Source organism: Merops nubicus, unplaced genomic scaffold (assembly GCF_000691845.1).
Source record: "Merops nubicus isolate BGI_N331 unplaced genomic scaffold, ASM69184v1 scaffold12139, whole genome shotgun sequence".
Lineage (NCBI taxonomy): Eukaryota > Metazoa > Chordata > Aves > Coraciiformes > Meropidae > Merops > Merops nubicus.
This window is the reverse complement of record NW_008630222.1, coordinates 69,936-91,296: the sequence shown is the minus strand read 5'-3', so window position 1 is coordinate 91,296 and position 21,361 is coordinate 69,936. Positions and strand designations below refer to the sequence as shown.

Here is a 21,361-nt window from a genome sequence, read left to right as displayed (position 1 = left end):
CTCCTGAATTGCTAGACTAACATTTAGGTATTTAAAACCAACAGCAACAACAACCCTCCCCCAGTGGTTCATGCAGAATGTGGGCCTATCTATTGGCTAAATTCCCTTTCAAAAATAATGTTCCTCACTATAGGTGCCCAAACCACACAGAAGCAATTCAGACACCAGCCAAGAGGAGATTGTTCGTAAGCTTATGAGAAGTACCAAAATGTCATTGCTGGCAAACAATTTTGTTTCAATTTTGAGGGATCAGGCTTTAACGAAACAGAACTTAAAAGATAAGCTTCTGTGTTGACTTGGGAAATTTGGCAACATACAATTTATAAATTCCTGGTGTGAAAAAATGGATGAGGTGATGGAAAGATTCCCTGTCTGAAAGGAATGACAAAGGGAATAGGAATTCAGGATTTCTCCTACATTTTTTACTCAAAATATATATAAGAGTAGTGAAGACACTAAAGCATGAAAAAAACCCTTTCATCCAAAGCTGCACATTCATTGTACTAGCTAAATCAAGGGTACAATAATGTTTTCAACATAATGCATTGAAATTTCAGTCTGCATTTATAAGCAGCCTGTATATCTGTTTGCATACACTACCAGATATTCCTGAAGACAAAAGCCCAAATCTAGAGCATGCAGAGAGCTTGGAAAGAACTTGTTAACACTTGTTGCAAAGACTGAAGAATCAGCAAAGCTCCTGAGAATTCCCTTTGTGAGGCTTGGTTTTTCACATAGGGGTAGAGTTGGGCTCTACTCTGGCAATGTGCCATTTGAGACCTAGGGAGTACTCCTGTCTTATGTGCTGTGACCCAAACACTGCAAGAAGTAGCTCAACAGAGGCAGTAATAGGCTCCTTATATAAAAAGCAAATGCATTATACCCTAATCTGATGCTTTATGATGAACTAAAATCACTTTTCTTCATTAAAAAACCCTGTATCATCTATGCCTCGTTAAACAATGGTAATAACAAAGGAACTCTGCATATCCATTAGATTCATTCAACTGTACTAAAGATTATCTTAAAAGAGAAAAATGTCCTCAGTTCATATAAGAAAAACTGCACATATTACATATCAAGAAAATGACATATATAACATGACCTATACAAAGACCTTAACACAGCTAAAGATAAAAAAAAAAACCCACTTATAGTCCCCAGAAGAACATAAAAATCCAAATTTCCTACTACAGAAGGCAATACTCTTTGTTCCTTTCTTTGTAACAAATACACTTTTAAAGCTACAGGATATAATTTCTTTGCATTCATAACACCCAAATTAATTTAGTTCTGTGAAAGAAGTCTCAGGAAATCTATCTGACTGGTTATGAAACAGAAAACTTCAAGATACAGAGACACTGTAGAAGTATAAAGCAAACATTAAATGCTTTAGTTTTTGTTGGTTTTGTCTTTCATCTTTCCACTGTGTTTTTGAGCAACCGAAATGTGAGCCTTTGCTACTTGTTAATTTGCTGCATCTATGTACAATTTTAAAAGAACATTAAAGCAAGCAGTGAAGTGGTTTGGGTTTTTAGATCCCCTTTTCCCAATGGGAAGTTTAAGGATGAGCTGTTCAACTCTCTAAGAATATATACTGACCTTTCCACATGCAGTTATGGAAACTCTAGCATAAAACAAAAAATAAAAACATCATAATCCAGATCCCAACAAGATGCTAAGGCTACCTTAAAATATTTTCAAAAAAAACCTATTAATTTAATGTATTATTTTCTTTACTACCTTTTTCTAATCAAGGTTGTGAGAAGGACTGAATTTTTACTCTGCATCATGGTTCTGCCCATATAGCCCATCCTAATATCAGATCTCCCTAAAGCTGGGTCTGCCTATAGCAGTGGTGACATGAAAAGACATTCTCTACTGCAGACTATATTGAATTAGGACTTGCCAGGTTTCTCATACAATACATAGTGCTACTTCTAAAACTTTCACAGATTCTTACATGGAAAATGAAGCAGACTTCTTCCATTACAAGACAGATACCAATCACACAAGACATAAAATGATGAGCAACTTTCCAGGTGGATAGGCTTGAATTCAGAGTAGTTATCAGCTCATTCTGCTATGGAGATATCATTTCATAGCTTAACAGTTTATGTAGCAGCCATGGATTTCAGTAGGTTGCTCAACAAATCAACCTCAGGTGAAAATATCATATAAATTTCTCTCTGTACTAACAAAGAAACTATCTGAATTCAGACAAAATCCACAAAGCCAGAAAGCTATAGTCTTGAATAAACTACCAAACCATTCTTAGTGGGCATGCTCATAAGAAATGAACTTTCAAAACTTAAATCTGAGTTCTCATTAAATCATGCCACATTTGAATATTAATCTCTTGTAGGAAAAAAAAATCCTGATTTTGGTGATTTGATATTCGGTCAATAAATGCCAAGCATGCTTGCATAACAATGGTTCCAGCACGCATCCCATGCAAGGTTAGGCAGGACTCTTGTACTCATTATAAAGGGAAAAGTGGAAGATTCAGGACAGGAAAAGGAGAATTTATGCCCTAAAATACCTGCATGCTGTCCAAGGTGTTCTGGATGAAGTGCAAAGCAATAAATTCCAAACAAGACACAGTAAACAAAGAGATGTGAAATAAAGAAATAAAAACAGTTTTGAACACTTTTACATTTCAAAGCAAAATATATTAGAACAGTTACTACGTGTAAATCATGCATTAAAAGCAAACCACGTGATAGAACGCTTCAGAAATCAATACAACTGCTGAGCTGAAATTGCAAAAGGCAGATTAAATAAAATGCTAAAAATTAATGGGATTGTAGCAATAAAAAGCAAAAGCTTAGGAAACCTTGATGGGGTTATGCAAATCTGAGGCTGCAGACAAATCAGCTAAATAAGAATTTTTATTACATTGAGGGGGGGTGTAAATAATTACTTGCCTGCTTTTTTTCTAGTGATGTTTTCCTGGATCATATACTTTCCATCAGGCATTAAATGCTAAATTAATTTTATATTCTTTAAAGCAAAAAAACCTTAATACATATGACAGAGAAAGCCTATGAGTTAAACATTTTCTATGGGAATACTAACTTCTATAGATAGAAATAAATAATTTTTTAAAAAAGTTTAAAAATATGATCAAGGCACCAGAAAAAACACCTTCCATTAGTGAGTGGCCAGTAAGTACACAGACAGAAGAAATACTGTGATAAGGTAAAAAGACTAAAAATTTGCTTCTGCTGAAAACAGATTTCTAAACAAAATATTGACAATACACTTCGTATAATCAATCTATGGTATCACGTGTTCTTTATTATACATACATTATGTTAAGACTTAATAACCATTTAATGCCTTTTCTTTCCCTCAGGCAGAAAAACTAATTTGGTAGCAATCAGCAAAAACCTATTTTACATGAAAAAAAATGAAGAACAAAAAAGATGAAAAGGAAATTTGGATGCAGTTAATGTGCTGTTTACTGGTGCATCTATGTTTTCTGACACTTTACCTTACCCAAGTACATCAAATCGTATGATTGGAACTTAGAGATATCTGTTGAGCCTTGTTTTGAAAAAGTGGGGAGGAACTATTTGCTTTAGAAACATTCTACAGGAGTTCTAATTTCTGCTACATGTTGCTGTCTTTTCTCCTATATTGCCCAAAATTCTGGGTCACCCTGCATTTCTAAACAGCAACCAGCAAAGGGAATAAAAGGTTTCATCAGGCAGATGTTTGAGTGTCTTTATTTATTTCAATTATCTTCTGATATTTTGTGTTTTCATATGTAATTTATCCATTATGAAGGTTCCATTATTATGAATCTCAGTTGAAAATCTCTTAAAATTTCACCCCACCCTAAGACAAAGAGGTTTTACAAACCTTGCCTTATTCTAGCTAAACCTGACAGCAAAACTCATGCTTTTGAATGGGAGTAAGAATTTGCTTCTACTCTTCATGTCACTTCTATACAAGAGAGAAGAAATTCTGTATCCTTAGGCACAGAAGACTAAATTAGTAGTTTGGGTTTTTTTTTTTCAGAATTAATGACTGAAGGAAGGCTTGAAATAAGATGCAAGGTCCATGAACACAACTACTAATGAATTTACAGGTCATGCCCTGTGCCAAGGTCATAATTGCTATGTATAATTCTGTACAATATGCATAACTATTATAATATGTATAATTATAATTGTTATAATGAAAATACTAAGAATTTTTGATGTATCCTTATGGGTGATGTTGCTTTTATGGACAATGTCAATATGTGCAAGTATTTAGTGCTTTAAAAGTTAGTAAACCAGAACACCTGAATCACGTCTCAAAATTCAATTGATCTAAGTGTATTTACTTGCTAAATCAAATAGTCACTCACAAATTCTAAAATCGTGTTGCAGCATACTTGGGAAACACTAAAAATCACTGCTGGTGATAAACAGCAACATGATTAGAAGCAATGGACATGGGTAGCATCTAGACAAAAATTCTAACAGGATACAAGAATAATAATCCTCATGATGAAAGTACTCAAGAGCTGACAGAGGCTGTCATATCTCCATTCCTAGAGATACTTAAAAATGAACTGGGCAAAGTCTTGAGCAACCTACAGCAATTTTGAAGAGGGACTTTCTTTGAGCAGGGACTTGGACCAGATAGCTAGAGGTCCCTTCCACACAGAATTATTCTGTTTCTAATTAAAATTTGAGTATGTTTCTGGTGCCCTTGATTTTCAAATGCCCAGTTCAGGCTACCTTGAAAAGATACAGTTTTGCAATAAAAAGAATGAAGTATTTCCTCTCTACTACACCCTTTGAAGGTTTTGTGAAGTATCCAAATTCTTTCATTAGGTTTAAAAATTTTCTCCTTATCACGCTGCTTTATGTTTGCTAGACAGTACTTAATTAGGAATCCTAGGTAATTGATTGGTATCTGCAGCTATATTTCCAGTCTGAACAATAATAATTCTCACAAGAAATTGCCTCCTGTTTACATATCTGATAGCTGACAAAAACTAGTACCAAAATTTCTATTCTATACAAAAAGAAACTGAGGCCACACACGTCACTTCCAATAGCTCAGCTTAATGCACTCCTTACTGAATTACAGTCTTTAAAGGCTGCAAGTACATTAGAAGAGAAGTAAACCCCTCTTTGCCTACGTTTTACTTGAAACTTTCAAAAGTGATGATACTGTGAAGTTACCACATTCAGAATGGAACCTCCACAAGAAAAGGCAACACAAAGGATATCTTCTTACCTCTAACAACTGAACTGCTCCTTCATGTTCCTTCTTAGCTTCAACCTGAGCCTTGGTTTTATAATAAGAGGAAGGAAAAAGGAAAAGGGAAAAGGGAAAAGGGAAAAGGGAAAAGGGAAAAGGGAAAAGGGAAAAGGGAAAAGGGAAAAGGATCCATTAGTCATACCACACATAATATGCTATAACCACATAAAGTAGCATCCTGTACACTCAAATCAAAAGCTAATTACAGTCTGGAAGGGATGGTTCTGCCAATATTATTAAGGTGCCTTGGTTCCAAGCCACTGAAATAACTGCTTATTTTTAGAAGATTGAATCTCAGTGAAGCTTAATAGCATTGGTATTTTGCTAGACCAAGACAAGCATGCTCAACACACTGCAAGAACACATCAGAAGTATCTCTGAAACCCTCTAAATTAAAGTTTAAAAATAAGCTTGCTATTCCACATTGTAGGAGGTTCGTCATGTGGAAACTTAGCATACCAGATAGGAGAAGACAATACAAAAATTAAGTTCATTCTTTACAGGCAGCAACAATATAAACTAAGTAAATGGCTCACAAAACACTTCAAGGCCACCATAAAGCTTGTCTGTAAACAGGAGTGCAACATTCAGGGTCCAATAAACTGGGTCAAAGAAGAAAAGAGGGAATCAAAAAGCAGAAAAATGTATTTTCTGTAGCTCAGAAATTCAGTTATCAATTTTGTTCAGGAAAAGTCTAAACCTTGAAAAGCAAAAAAAATAGCACTCAGTAACTTTGTGTTATCCCCACCTCCATTTAAGTTTTCATTATGTTTTTTATTGAAGTTTGCCCCAAATAAATACAACTCTTTATTAACCATTGTATCAGGCTGATAGCAGCACTTTGCCTCTTAGCTCCTTATTACTGTAACACTAAGGGCACACTCTGCAATTTCTTCATCAGAGAAGTCCTAAAACCCTCCAGTTTGGCAGAGGGAAACACCCCACAGACTTTCTAATTTAGTGGGCCATGATGGACACGACACAGCTATGTTAACTTCATTTTCCTTACCTGTGAGAGCTGCCTTACTCTGTTACTGGTTTCAGTGGAATCTGGGTCAGGCCATAAAGTCACAACTAAAAACATACACCCAAACTGCACTTCACTGCCACGCGTGGTAATAAAGCCTCCCTTGGTCCTGCAAGCATAGTCATATTTCTTCCTGTAGTAAGTCTTATTGCTAGCAACTGATACAATATTGGCTCCACAATAGAAAGCCTTGTGTTATCCATCATTACAAGTTTAATAAAATCTACCCAGAATATGAGTTCTTGATAAATGATTAGAAAACCTGCATCAATAGCTATCTCTCCTCTCCATCAAGCTGTCTTGTATCCAGGCTTTCTTTGAGAAGATGACTGTCTGATTCCCTATCAACACAAAACTTTGATGAACAATATTACATTCTTTTTTTTAGGCTGAAAATCTGATCAGTCTGTGCATATATTAACAACATAGTGATTTTTTATTTATAATATCAAAAGGTGACAGCAAATGCATCAGACCGTACCAGTCTTCCTTGTTTTGAAGTGCACATTTCTGTGGTTCACAGGCTGTGAAATGTCATCTTACTTAGGTAACAGATTTATTTACATTATTTTTCAGACAATATACTCTGCATTATAATGTTGAACAGGAGGTGTGTTGGATATCAGCAGTCTAGAGACTAAAGCAGGACAAATTAGTCTGTGCTCATCCCCATTACCAGGTCTAGAGAACTACAGGTAGCTTGGGTATCTCTCTCCAAGGCAGAACAGTGCACAATATAGACACCCTCCCAAAATCTTTCAGTGTTTTGAATACTTTCCTTCTATCCATACAGTGTACTGATCTAGTCTTCATTCTTATTCTATAGCTTTAATAATAGCATTACAGAAGCAACTGACAGTCGAGAGATGAGATGGGTAGAATGATATTTAAGTTGTCACAGATCCTTACCATGAAAGGCAATAATAATTAAAAATTACACAATAGCAACTTAATCACATAAAGAATTAGACGTCTCGGGGTGAAAATGAGTATCTGTGCAAAGTCCTAGGAGGAATATTTCAGGCTAATGAATGAAACCAGTAAGAATGATTAATTATTTCTTAAATGCTTCTAAGTAATGCATAGATGAATTGTTATGGTAGATCTCAGTATAGAAATTCTAAGCTAAAATTCCAGTGAAATGCAGAAGTAAATGATTATTAGATAATAAATTTTAACATTGATGATCTGTATTCCATGTTACTTTAGGTTCAATGAACAAGAATTTAATCACAGGCTACAGACGTTGAGCTAGTCACATTGAGTAAAATACCAAACACAATACAACCTCGTTGGTGCCTGAAGTCTATCAGGCTTCAGCTTAGCAAAAATTACTGGAGAAAACAGTATTAGAGTGATTTGTTTCCTGTTGTCAATCTGTAACAAGAAGATCAATGTAATGTGGATTTATTAGAAGAATGTAAAAAAAAAAATTAGCAAGAAGAAAAAATACACCATTGATTTCTTTACTTTGCCAAGAAATTTAAGTCCAAAATTTATGTGGAATTTCAAATTGTAACAGCTGAATATACCTAGAAATGGCATTTTGAAATATGCCTGAACAGTTGCAAAAGGCAAAAAAAAAATAACTGGAAGCTTTCATTTGGTTGAGTGAAGCTTTCTATTTCAGGCAGACTATATTAGACACATCATTTTATTCTGCTGAGAATGTCCCTCCATGCCAATTCTCTACCAAATTATCATTAGCATTATTATTTCCATGTTTTGATCTAGTCACAGTTGGAAAAAATCAACATTAGTATTCAGACAACTGCAGCTTTAAGTGACTTTGGTAAGAATGAAACTCAATATCATGTTTCTTCTATATTATAATGAATACTGAGAAGTTAAGCATGTGAAAAGAAAAGTCTTCTATATTATAATGAATACTGAGAAGTTAAGAGTGTGAAAAGAAAAGTCTTAAAAGTGATCTGTGAATTAGAGAGTGAGCTTGGAAGTGAGGTACTTTAAAAACTGTTTAGTTTCTGAAAAACAAGATCAACTCTGATGTGTAAGCACCTTGACAGGGGCCTACTTTAATCTAATTTGGTGGAAAACGTAGTGAGAATTGACAGTGTCTGGAAGAGGAAGTCAAAGAAGTGCTAACAAAACAGAAATATGTCCATGTGAATGATTAACTGTTCCAGCAAACTGACAAGGACATGGTAGATTCCCCATATTTTGATCGTCATCAATTTAAGAGCCAATTCCTTCCTGGCATTTAAGGAATGCACAAATATTTTTGAGCCAAATATAGAGGAAAGCAATGGAAATAAAAAGGAAACACACATATTTGTATCCCTCTCCTTCCCATTGGGAAATATGAGGACTTATATATACTGGTCAGGTTAATCTTCACTGGCATAAACATTGATAAATCTATTAGTGCAGTCACGAAAATCCAACAGTAAACATTCACTTGTCATAACTGCATCAACCGTCACACAGACTGATCCCAAAGAGGAACCACTTATGGTGGCTATGGTTGAAGTTCCTTTAAACCAGAAGGTTTCCTTCTTGACTTTGCTCTGTCACTGGAGCTGGTCACTTCACCTGCCTTTCCCTCTGCCTGCTTACCTTCTGCAGGAGCTCAATTTCCTGCTGTTTGGCGTTGAGGACAGCCAAGGCTTGCTCATGCTCCAACTCCAGCTGTTGCCGCCGTTCAGCAGCCTCTCGCATATGCTGTTCCAAAGGAAGCAGAAAATCTGTCAGGAGGCTTTAACATCTTCCTGCAGCCAAACGTGCTGCCGTTCCCAGGCATGCAGACGTTCATCTCAGAGTAAAAGTTTCCTGGTATCACTGCTAGGCAAGTGGGAAACTGGCTGGGATTTTAAGTCAGTCAGTACTTGAAGGCATGTTGCCCATGCCAAACTCGGGCGTTTTGACAGCAGTCTCTTTTAGGATATGTGGCTGTCATTGCTAGCAACATGGTCTCTGTGATGCACAAGTGAACAGTACCCATTTTATCCATCAGGCACACACTTACACATGGCATTGTGCTGAAAAACTAAAGCTTGGAAACACACTAGCTCAACAATTCCTTAAACATCTCTTTATCTAGGCTATGGATTTGAGATTTGTTTTGAAAATTATGACCCAAAAGAAATAGCCTACCTTTGCTAATCTGAATTTGGACAAGTGACTATACAGTACTAATAAACAACTTTTAAAGTGCAGTTGCTGCTAATGATCCAAAGCAAAATGAGAAAGGTTCCTGGGAAGAGCACAAGCTGAACAATGTCAAAATAGCCTTTGCAGATAGAAATCTTTTTCATTATAGGTTGATATTATTCTCCCAATATCACTATAACTTTCAAACACCATGTTAATAAATGGGAGTTGAATAAGATCTCTTTATAGATTCTGATATCTTCTCTGAAACTCATATTAAAGATTTTTATTTTCAAAATTACATATTATTCCCATAATATTCTCAGAGTAGAGACACAATGTCTTATCTGCAGCACCATGAGTTATTACACACAAACTGGTTAGGAATCAGCACCTGGAAACAGAAATGCATAGCTAAGATTGGCAAGAACAGCCCAAAATATCTCTTATTGTGTACAAAATTTTTCAAGCATATTGCTAACCTTTAATGAGCTGTTATTCTCTGCTACTTTACTCATAACAGCACAGAGAGGCTGACTTCTCTCAGGACATTTGCAAAGGAAGCAGAAATATCTCCAATACTCCATTTCACCTTGGCTTGTGATTTATTTATTTTCATTTGCTGTGTTCGTTAACAACAATAACAACAAAGAATGATCACAGATTTTTCCAGTTCATCAGTTTTGACTCTCAGCTATGGCTTGTTTTCTAGTAGTTTGGTGAGGTTTCAGTATTTTGACTGTAGACATTTCTAAACTCTGAATTTTGTGCAAAAGTTAAATGGATCTGTTCATGGGTAAATAGCTGTTCTCAGTATCTTATACTGTCCCCCCGCCCCCCCAATGGGTTTGATTCTGAATATGACCTATTCTGCTAACTAGCATCACTCACGTTTTAAATTAGCATGAAACTACATCTGCTGAGCTAAGCAGCTTCCACCAAGTCTTATCTAAAACTCGACACCACTGGAGCATCAGCACATTTCTTGTATCCAAGAAATGGTGAGGCAATCAAGTCATTCTCACACCTTTATTTAAAACCTTTAATTATCAGAAAAACAACACGTGTCACTTCACACATACAAGATTGATTATCAGACCTAGTACAGCATATCTGATACTTTTAAATTTTTACTACTCTTACAAAAGCTACTACAGAAGATTTCTAGTCCTTTGCAGAGATCAATAAATAATTAATACTATGACCATACAGTGAATCAATAAAATGTAATGAAAAAAACAGTTGTGATACATGGTCTGTGATTCTCCCTAGCTTTTAATTGATTTGTTTCCTAAAATATATACTTAATGATCTACAGTTCAAAGATTTTAAGGTCAGAAAAGACCATTGGCCATCCATGTTAACTTAAAAGTATCTCTCAGTCATTTAGTATTGTCATGATCTCCTCAGTATTTAAAACAGCAAGGATCTCTTCAGCCAGCATCTGTATCTCCCCTGGCACAGCAATTAAATCTCCCCCAAACCAGAAGCAATTCCTCCCTTCCCACTCTGCTCATAAATCAGTTCTGTCTGCAAATCTGTTTTGCGCTTCATCTCTGCTGTCATTTCTCCTTCCAAGCCTGAGGGGAATAGGTTAGAGCGGTGGAGGAGGACTGCAGAGATCATCAAAAGAGCAGGGAGAAAGCTCTGAGCTGCTGAACTCTTTCAGGATGGGCTTCCACAACGGTCACATCGTCATGGTTTGGGTAGGTGGCAGCAATCCATTTGCCCATATGATCGCTGCCCTTTGTGTGAGGCAGGTTAGAACTTTCTAAACCTTTTTGCACCCCTTCTAGAGGTCCTAATCGTGTTGCCCTAACATCAGAAAGCAAATCCACATCTGAAAAGAGCACAGAAAAAAAGTACACACAAACTTTGTTATTTGTCAACTGTTTTGAAATATGATCTGTCCTTCAAAGCACATGTGGAGAAGGAACCTTTTCAGGGTATCTTTCAGATCAAAGGCAAGAACCCTGCTACACAGCAGAGAATGAATTGGGGACATTGTGCATATCTCAGTTTTCTTTCAAACTATAGAGCTAGACAGTTGTATAGTATAAACCAGCACTTAAGGGACTTGCTCAATCAGTTCTTTTTCCAGCTTCTTCATGGGCAGCAGAGGGATTTGATGATGAATAGCCCATCCTAGCTCAAACTGCTTCAGTAGTTGCACTGTATTATCTACAGCTGCAAACAAAACAAAGAAGCCCATTCCTTCCCATAGAAGTGACTTTTAGTTTTAAAATGTGCAACTGGTTAACACTAGAACAAACTCAAAAGGCTTTCAAGTACTAAAGTCTTGTATATGAGACAGAACTCATACATGATGCTGAATGGGGAGCAAATTTAATTCTTACCCAAGTACTCTTTTAAAAGGATTTGTCATCTGTGTTTGCAGATGGATGGGCATCATTACATTGGAATGAATGGGAAAAGCTGGCTGCACACATCAGAAAATCAGAACTGTTCTATGTGAGAGGCGCTGTGAGGATTCTCAGAAGTTAGCTAACTCAGCAGTTCTTCATCTTCCTTTTTCTCCTCTGTTGATATACCCTGAAGTTCTCAAAAGAGAAATTGAATTTCTTTCAGGGGAACTAGGCTAAATGTATCTCAAAACTTTCCAATGGTTGGAAAGCTGGAAGCCATTTTTTCAAACTATTAATTTCCCAAGCATACAAGGATACATGAAATACCTAATTAACTGCATCTGTCTGGGCATAGTTTAAGTGTTAAAAGGGAGATTTAGGGTTTCAAGTCTGTTCAACATACTTTGCCAGCCCAGAATTGTTTTGCTCAAGGGAGAGAACTACTGAAAATGGAAAGTCAGGATCTCTATCTCCAGCAGGCAAGTTTGGTTTCAGTGAAGGAAGTTTTGAAGGAGTTCTTAAGCAGAATAGTGAGATGTACAGAATGTTTCTCCCACATCCATTAGAAGTATTATTGCAGTAGAAGTGAAGCCAAATCAGTCAAATAACCAGATTCAGCTCTTCAGCTCTTTTATAGAAAGAATTTGGAGAAATTGCCAAGCCAAATGCCAGTAGATGACTTAATTAAAGTGTGGAGAAATGAATATTGTTTGGTATGGCCAAAGAAGAAAGTGTGTTCTTTAATTCGTTTGAAGAAAATAAAACACAGTCCATCATGAGAGGAGTTTCAAGTGTTCCAAAACATACTAGCCTAGCAAAATCAGTATCTGAACAGGGTATGAGAAATGAATTTATTGCTCATGATGGTGGGTGTTTTTAGCAGCACAGGATCCAAGTAAATAATAATTTAATTTTGAAATGACAATGAATGCAAATTTACTTGAAGTCTAATCTTCAGCTGTTTTATGAGCCATGAATTCACAGTTCATTTATCTTCTAGACTTTTTCTTCTTATCTTTTACTATGTGCTCCTTGAAGGAGTTGAATTTCTGCAGTTACCAAGCTGGAATCCCACAATCATTATAGAGAGAGCACAGGCAAGCCATATTTGTTGAAATGGCTTCTAGATGTTGATCCTGCTTTCTGTAGGTTCTAGCACATGGTTCACAGTTAAATACCAAATTAGTGATGAAGGTCTGTGGAGCTGCCAGTTTTGTATTTCCGAGAAGAAAAGGAAAGAGATATAACAGAAAAAGTAATTTATCTTCTGTTGCTAGAGCAAAACTTCCTACTTGTTCCTGGAGAAAGTTTTATTAGTCTAAAGACAGATAACAGTATATCACTCTTCTATTTAATTAAGAAGTTTAATTTGCCTTTCCCCAGTAGATGTATTTCTTACTTGCAGATAACTCTACATTTATTCCATCAGAGCTACCTACTGACTGGTAAGTAGGATTTTGATAAATCACTGCACAACAATAAATGTAAGAGTTAACTCCCCTTGGCATTGCCTAGTATGTGTTTTCAACAGCAGGTGTTTCCAGAAGCTGCTGGAATAAAATACAAAGTATTATTGACTTGGCTCCTATTCTGCTAAAACACCCCCACTTGCATGAGCAATAAACTAATTCTTGTACCCAGTTCAGATACTTTGCAAAGAAAAGTCTTGTTCAGAGTTTAAGATCTCAGACCACTAACTTTTCTTTCCATCTCCTCCTACTCTCAGGGCATCCATCCCTCTTTTACCAGAGACTTCAGTAGTTTGAAGAAGGAAAACTTTACACTTGAGAAGAAAAATAAGCAGCTCTTTGGCAGTCTGTCAAAAAAGTTTCAGCACTGGATTAATACTCCATTCTAACCATGTGCTCATCTTTCATTTTTCTGAATGCTCTGAGTTATAGACAAGTGATTACAAGTGTTTTCTCTCTCAAGAATTCTCACTCCAGTCCTCTGCAGTGCAGTTCCTCCACTGATACAAACAGCTGTTAACTGTATGAAGTTTTTTCTTTTTTTTTCTTTTTTTTTTTTTTTTTAATAATCTTAGTTGCTTAACCCTCTTCAAGGTATGTTTTGGTGGTAGTTTTCCACATCACAACTTCCATATTTTACACAACTATAAAAACCTGGGAATAGTGGCCCACTGAAACCAGTTTTTGTTTCTACAAAAACTTCCTTCTACTGCCTCCCTCTACCCCATCACATTGGACACCAGCTCACTGTCTGTAAAGAACTTTCCAGACCCTTTTCCATTACTCCTGATCCATCTATCAGGTTTGGCTTATCAAGTTTCTGACTTCCATCTTTATTTAATCAATGACACTTTGGGAATTTGGCTGTTTCCTAGCAAATCATTGTTTCCTTCCCACCACTAGAACTTTGTTTTGCACTTTGTTTCAACATATACAAATTACTGTCCCCTTGAACTAGCTGGTAAGTAAACAATCAGTTTCTCAACAGAATGTTACTCTTACTCCAACCCATCATGACAGCTAGATCTTGTCTGTTAGATTCACCTGGTGAATTCCACCATCAGTTTGTCCCATGGCATTATGCACAATAACCAGGCAAACAGAAGCAGCTCAGTATCTTAACTACACAGTGAAACCTCTACTGAAGAATACCTATGGTTCAAAATGCAGTATTGCATTTTTCTAAGTTGAAAACGAAGCAGCAAATTTACTATGTGAAAACAATGGTATATGTAGAGAACAAACATGGCTAGACAGCAACGTACTAAGCTTCTCTAGAAGCATGTTAAAAGAAAGGTGATTACGTACCAGGCACTATAATTCTTTCTAAGACCTCTCCAATAGCACAATGGCAGGTTTTGTAAACCTGTCCTGACAAAGGGATGTACTCTGCACAGGCAATATAAGCTGGCAGCAACAGCTTGTTTCACAAGGCCAGAATAGCATTTTGCAGCTACTTAGACTGGCAGAGACAGCTCTCTTTAAAGTAAAATGTCTTGGCAGTTGCCAAAATATCTTGCATACTTCCTTCATCAGCATAGCCACTTTTCATCTTGACTTACTTCCAATAACTGTATAGTGCAAACCTACATCCATTTACTTATAATGTATCAGATAAAGATCCCTAAAGATGTCTCTCCTCTAATAGTTTGATATCCCTTGTAGGTACTTAGTCTCCTGTATGCCATCCATTTTATGATAACTAATAGGGGCATTCTGTCCCCTAGCTTGCAATGCACTTATGCATCCGTGACTCACTGAATGAATATCAGGAATATTGAAAAGTAATAAAAGAACTGGATTGTTGGACTTTATGGTGCTGTACATACCTTTAGGACCTGCTCTAGGTTCTCCAGCTTGGCTTGGAGCTGGTGTTTTCCCTTTACAGCCAAATCTCGTTCTTTCGTCACTCTGAGAAGGGTTTCTCTAAGATGGTCATAGTCTGATTTTACCTAGAAATAAAATGACATGGTTATTGCCCAAACAGCTAATTAATGAAGGTAAAACTATATCTGACACAAATGTTTCTGCATGTTAAAATGGAAAAAGGAAAAAAGGGCAAAGAAAAAAGGAGAGAAGTGCAAAAAATTGAATAGAATGGTCGCTGAGGAAACTGTGTATCTCCTACACATGTATGCATGAGACATTTTCTTTTACAAACAAACCATATTTATGCATAAGTTATGCAAATTTTAATAAATATACTATATAATGCACAAATAAATGATCATCAAGGAATTCCTAATTTCTCTGGATCTCAGATGCATCAGAGATGGGTGTACTATATAGAGACAGAACTAACATACATATCTCAAAATATAACTCAAGTGTACATTTTCCAGCACTATTCTTTAGTGTAAACTGACTGCATAATAAACCCAAATATACATGATCAGTCTGTGCTAACATTTGAAATCAGTGTCTCTACAATGAAAAAATAGGTATTCTGCAGCAAACCCCATGCTCTCCCTTAAAATAGTTGCATCCAGAAGGTTTTTAAAGGATCAGATACTCACCAAGTAGGATTTGTTTTCCCATTTAATTTACTTGGTGTTAGCTTAACCACTATGACTAAGTCTTTTTATACAGGATTTGTGAATCATCAGTGACAGTGAGTACTTCATAAACACACACAGAAAATAGGAGAATAGAACATGAAACTACTTCATCCTGCCATAGAAAAGTTCTTTCTTAAGTCTGGATCAGCTGAAACTTTGATTTCTTATTCCTGAGCATTTTATGGCTCTATGTCTTGTATCGATGTAGATCAACAGGATTGTTGCAGTTTGTACCATATCAGAAACTGCAATTTTTACATTAAGAATGAAAACCCACCAGCAATAAATGCCCAGGTAAAAAAAAATACATCACATGCAGCTACTATTTCCACTTCCCTGCAATGGTGATAGAAATTAAGAAAGCAAAAGAAACAGCCATAATTTATTTAGTGAGCAGTGTTGCAAGAAGTATCTGTTTTCCCTTGTTAGATGCAACAGAGCACAGAAGCCTGAGCCCTGCTGCAGGATCACCCAGGAGAGGCAAAGCAGGACAAGTCCTGCAAAGGGGCACAGGCCTCAATCTCGGTGCAGCTCATGTTGCTTCTAACTTCACTTAAGGAAGTGACAAGTTCTTTTCTTTCACTTTAATTACTTATATAAAAAGTATATAAGAATATATAATTTCTGCTGGGCTTGGTTCTTTTTTTTTGTTTGTTTAGAGAGGGAATGGCACTAAGCAATCTCTGGCATGGGGATCTCCTGGACATTTTCTAAAGTGATGTTTTGGAAACTGATTCAGCTTTTCTTTTTGCCTTCTGGCTCCAGTTTGTTAACTTGAAAATTTTGCCATGGACCAAACAATCTAAATGGTTGCAGCCAGCCCTCGTATTCATCTTTGCAAGAGGGCTCTTTAGAGTGCAGTGGACTAGAAAAAAGAAAGAGGAAAAGGGAACAAATCATGTTTTCCACAAGAACTGATGCAATTATTGTCAACCTCAGGATTTTTTTTCTGTGCACAGATTTTTCTTTTCCTTTTCCCTCATTTCTCTATAACTAAGGGAACTATTAAACAACTGGTTTTCAGAATATATTAACTTCCTGTATCCTTTACATTGTATTTCACTGCTCAGATCAGTCAGTGTGTATTGTTGAAGAGTAATGGAGTAGAAAAAAGAAGCAATGACGTATCACTACCAATAATTCAATTGTGTTACTGTCTGTGATTCTCAATTAATTTACTGAGGATGAATGAAGTACAATATTTTGAACATCTTTCAACAAAAGGTTATTTTCCCCAGGCTTTAGTTTTCTGTTCAGTCTCCAAAACAACTAATACCAACTGACTACCTTTGTAAAGAATCTTCTAAAACTCAATGGTTGTCATAGTCCAAATAATATTTGGGGGCTAGTGAGCATGGAACCTTTCTGCTCTGTGTTTCCCTGCTGGCAGGGAAGGGACTATCACAATAGCTGCTGATGTACTTTTAGAAAGAGATGAATTAGAGACAAGTAGAAGTGTAGATATTTTACATATCTTAGGACCAGTCATTGGAGATCTTAAAGCACATACCTAATTTAGTTAAAGTTTATGAATACACAAATGGTTCTGGTAATTTCTTTCCTTCCTCTTTTGACAGATCAGGTTTTGAACATGGTTCTGTGTATATCTTCATTTTGCAGGTTGGAAAGAACACAATCAAATCTACCAACCACCTTCCAATAACTGTTCTTGTTACTTCCAGAAACACTGATAACTTTTGATATTTCTACATGGCACTCCTGTCAGGACTTTCTCCTCTGAGGACTGTGCATCACATAAAATGCTGTGATATACATGTTTATATAACCCATAATGCAGCATCAAACTTGACAAGTCAAGGGCTCCTCACTACAAGAAAGACACTGAGGTTGAGCAGGTCCAAAGAAGGGCAACAAAGCTGGTGAAGGGTCTAGAGAACAAGTCTTATATGGAGCAGCTGAGGGAACTGGTGTTGCTTAGCCTGGAGAAAAGGAGGCTCAAGGGAGACCTTATCACCCTCTAAAACCACCTGAAAGGAGAATGTAACAAGGTAGGGGTCAATCTCTTCTCCCAAGTAACAAGGAGTAGGACACGAGGAAATGGCCTCAGGTTGTGCCGAGGGAGGTTTATATTGGATGTTGGGAAAAATTTCTTCTCTGACAGGGTAGTTAAGCAGTGAAGCAGGCTGCCCAGGGAGGTGGTGGAGTCCCCATCCCTGGAGGTATTTAAAAGACGTGTAGATGAGATGCACACAGAGCACATCAAAGCATCGATGTTCCCAGCAGCAAGAAGAGTTGACCTAAATAGAGTGTCATCTTAAACAGGTCTCATTCCATGACAGAAACAGGGAACATCAAGATCTGTGGTGTTTCTCCGTTCAATACATAAACCAATTCATTCTTCATTCCATACCTTCACACTTACTAATTGTGCCCTTGTTTGGGTCAGTCATGAAGGTCAGTATACTGCTAAAATGTCTTCTGCTTCCTGAACACTTAAACAGAAACTAGATATTAAAAACCATCCCAGCAAAACAAAACAGCAACTTATTTCATTGGTGAAAAGCTCCATCGGCCTTATGAGCCACCATTTGCCTTCCTTCTAGACTTCAGAGACCTGCCAATTTCTCAAACTGCCATTGCTCAGAAAATATTGTTCAGAAACTACAATGAAAATGCTATGATTTCAGGCATTGTGGAAATAAAATATGAATTTATAATGCCTATTCTACTTCTACTTAAAACCACTTGCCCATATATACCCAGATGAGCAGGAAAACAAGTCAGAGCCTAGTATTACAGCACTCCTAGGGACACAACATCTTTTCACAAGTACCCCACTCCAGGAAGGCAACTTTGTTACTCTTATGCAGAGTACCAATACTAAATCATCTAAGTTCTGCACAAGTTTTGCTTTGTTTTATGGATTTAAAGACAGACAGCTTTGCACCTACTCCTTTCTAGAGCCAAATTCAGCAACTACATTGTGCAAAAATGAGCAGTACTTTTTTTTTTTTTTCTGTGCTATGTAAATGCATAAACAGTCCTGCAGCCCTATTTGCTTGGATAAAGTTGGCTTGTTTTCCAGGCCAGCTCTCAAGGGTGGAAAATAATAAATTATTTTAGGCAGGTTTTCCCCTTCAGGGCTGAGCCCTAACTCTTAGAATTCTGCTCCAGCCTCCACATCCAAAGCTGCATAGTTTCACACTAATCTAAACTGCACAATCTATCCTCAACCTCATTGTGTGTGCTAAAAAAAAAAAAGCCAAACAAACAGAAAACCCTAAATAATTCCCTAAGAAAACTTGTTATGCAAGAAGAAAAACAAAAGGTTTGTTAGTGTTCAGGGTATACTGCAAAGATTGCATATTTTAAAAATTGTTAAAAGTGAGAGGGTAGACTTAAAGCAAGTCTTTGATCCTACTGAGTCTGTGATACTAGTAGTGGCAGGCATCCAGAATTGTTGCATTGTGCCTTTCACAGTATTTAATACATCTGAAGAAACAAACATCCACAGTATGAGAAATTCTGACACTACAATAGTACAAGGTAATTTTATTACTAACTTAGTGGCTAAGTGTCAAAGGGTGACATTTTACCTTTGTGTTTTAAATTCCTTTTACTAGGCTTTTCAGTGTACCTCCAGTTCTGCACTACAGGAAGAGAAAAACATTATGTATGATAAAACATCATTAACCACATAGCTCCTCACTTACTGATAGTAAGAGGGCCAACATTTTCAGTGCTACCAACGTTCTGAGCCTTTGCTGCATTAATGCTGCATGTTATTCCTGTGTCAGGTAGAACATAAAACTGCCTAAGTGTGACCTTATGTGCCTCATGAAGTGAAGAGTAAAGGCAACGTACAAACAACAAAGAGAAACAAAAAATATTAGGAAAGGGAAGAATTCTAGACAGATGGATGAATAAAATTAAATGCTGGTATGATACACATGGCTTCCTCCTATCATAAAGTATTATTATAGTGTCTTACTATATACAAATGATTTAAGTTAGAATCATAGTTCCTCAGCAACAGGAAATTTCAGCTCTGCTTCAATACCAGGTCCTAAACACAAAATGTGGAGTACACACATAGCCAGCCCTGAATTTCAGTAATTTGCATTGTCTCGGGGACTTAATATGTCCTCCTCTGGTTCAGAAATTCAGCAGTGGGCTCCTCTGTGACACATGCACGTCAGAGGTATCAGAGCATGCAGCCACCACTGTTTTCCAGGCTTTGAGGATGAGTTTTCATCAGAGCCCATGTGAGCTACAGCTCTTCTGATATGAATGAGGTTGCCGAGCAACTCACTTAAGCCCTGTAGAAATTTCAAATTGGAGTTTTATTTATAGCTAGATGTAGCCCTGTGAAGTGCCTGGTTCATGATGTTTCTTGCACTGAATGCAGATGTGGTGAGGGAAGGCACATCAGCCTCTCCTCCCAGGGTAGTCAAGCCAGGCAGTCTTTGCCATACATACAATCCCACTGTAGTCAGAAATACCTTTTTCTTGTCCTATAAAAGGCACAAAAAAGAGTTGAAGAAAATCACTCCCTATTAAGAGTTCTTATATCAGTACCTGGGATAGCTGAGGCTATGCCATGTGCCACGCTACAGGGGAAATAACGACTGCTAAATAGAATTTGAGGCATTTGCTGCTGGGCAAGAGCTTTTCAATATTTTATTGAGAAATTTAAAAATGCAAAGAAAAAATGCAGAAGAGCAGGAAAAGATCTACTAGATAGTAATCATTTCGATCAGTATTTTTCAGAAAAAGGTGGGAATTTTACAAACAAGTCCCATAAAAATCACCAAAAAAGTCTTTTTGCCAAAGCCTAACACCATTTTACAACACGAAGCAGATATGCATCAGAGGAATGATGTACCTCTCCAAAGTCTATCAGCACATTAAATTTTCATTTGAAAATAACATACATTCATAAAATAAATTTTTGTAATTTATTTTTAATTAAATGTATGTTATCAAGTAGAAGCAAGCAAATCAGAAAAAAACCTGACTATAGAGATCACTTCTATCCACTCTGCAGCCTGATTTCTGTGATAAATGAATGTATGAGATCTGTGCTGATGATGTTACCTCGTCATATTGCAGTGCTCTGGGGGACACACTTGCATACTGAAGGCTCAGGCGATTCTTTCCTTGCACAACATCCTTCAGTTCATGTTCCTAAAACAGAAGTAAAGAGTGTTATAGACCATTTGTCTCCATTACAGTACATCCTATTAAGTGCTTAAGGAAGCAATGTTTTTGCATTATTTGGTATTAACAAACTATTAAGAGTAATATCAGGCCCAGAGCCAAAGGCACTGAAGGTGCAGAAGCAGCAGATTAGTTTGCAGTTACAGTTGGCTCTCTCATGAACCCATATGTTCTCAGTAGATGATCTGATTAAAGATGTGCAAGCAAGGAGAGATGACCTGACTTCACAGGCCTGGTGCCTTTGAAAAGAAGAAACAAAAAATGTCCCTGTGGATGTAACAAAGAGCTCAAACCTGGCTAACTCACTTAGAGCTGGGAAGAGACAGATTTGTATCCCAGAAAAGAAAAGTAGTGCTATAAAACTTAGGTCTTCAGAAGGCATTT

General features: G+C 36.9%; 1 protein-coding gene across 3 annotated transcripts in view; it reads right to left on the bottom strand.

Annotated features, from left to right (window-relative positions):
- RIMBP2 (RIMS binding protein 2) overlaps positions 1-20,940 on the bottom strand; it is a 61,607-nt gene extending 40,667 nt beyond the window's left edge. Inside the window, exons 1-4 of one of the 3 annotated variants that reach the window (XM_008947207.1) lie at positions 20,855-20,940; positions 15,068-15,190; positions 8,870-8,974; positions 5,242-5,292 (exon numbers count right to left, since the gene is read on the bottom strand). In XM_008947207.1, the coding sequence (XP_008945455.1) occupies positions 5,242-5,292; positions 8,870-8,971 (153 nt within the window). In that variant the 5' untranslated portion in view covers positions 8,972-8,974; positions 15,068-15,190; positions 20,855-20,940. Of the gene's footprint in view, positions 1-5,241; positions 5,293-8,869; positions 8,975-15,067; positions 15,191-20,854 lie in introns of those variants that run through there. The other 2 variants (XM_008947208.1, XM_008947211.1) reach the window with 2 other exon arrangements.
- Positions 20,941-21,361: the final 421 nt, after the last annotated feature.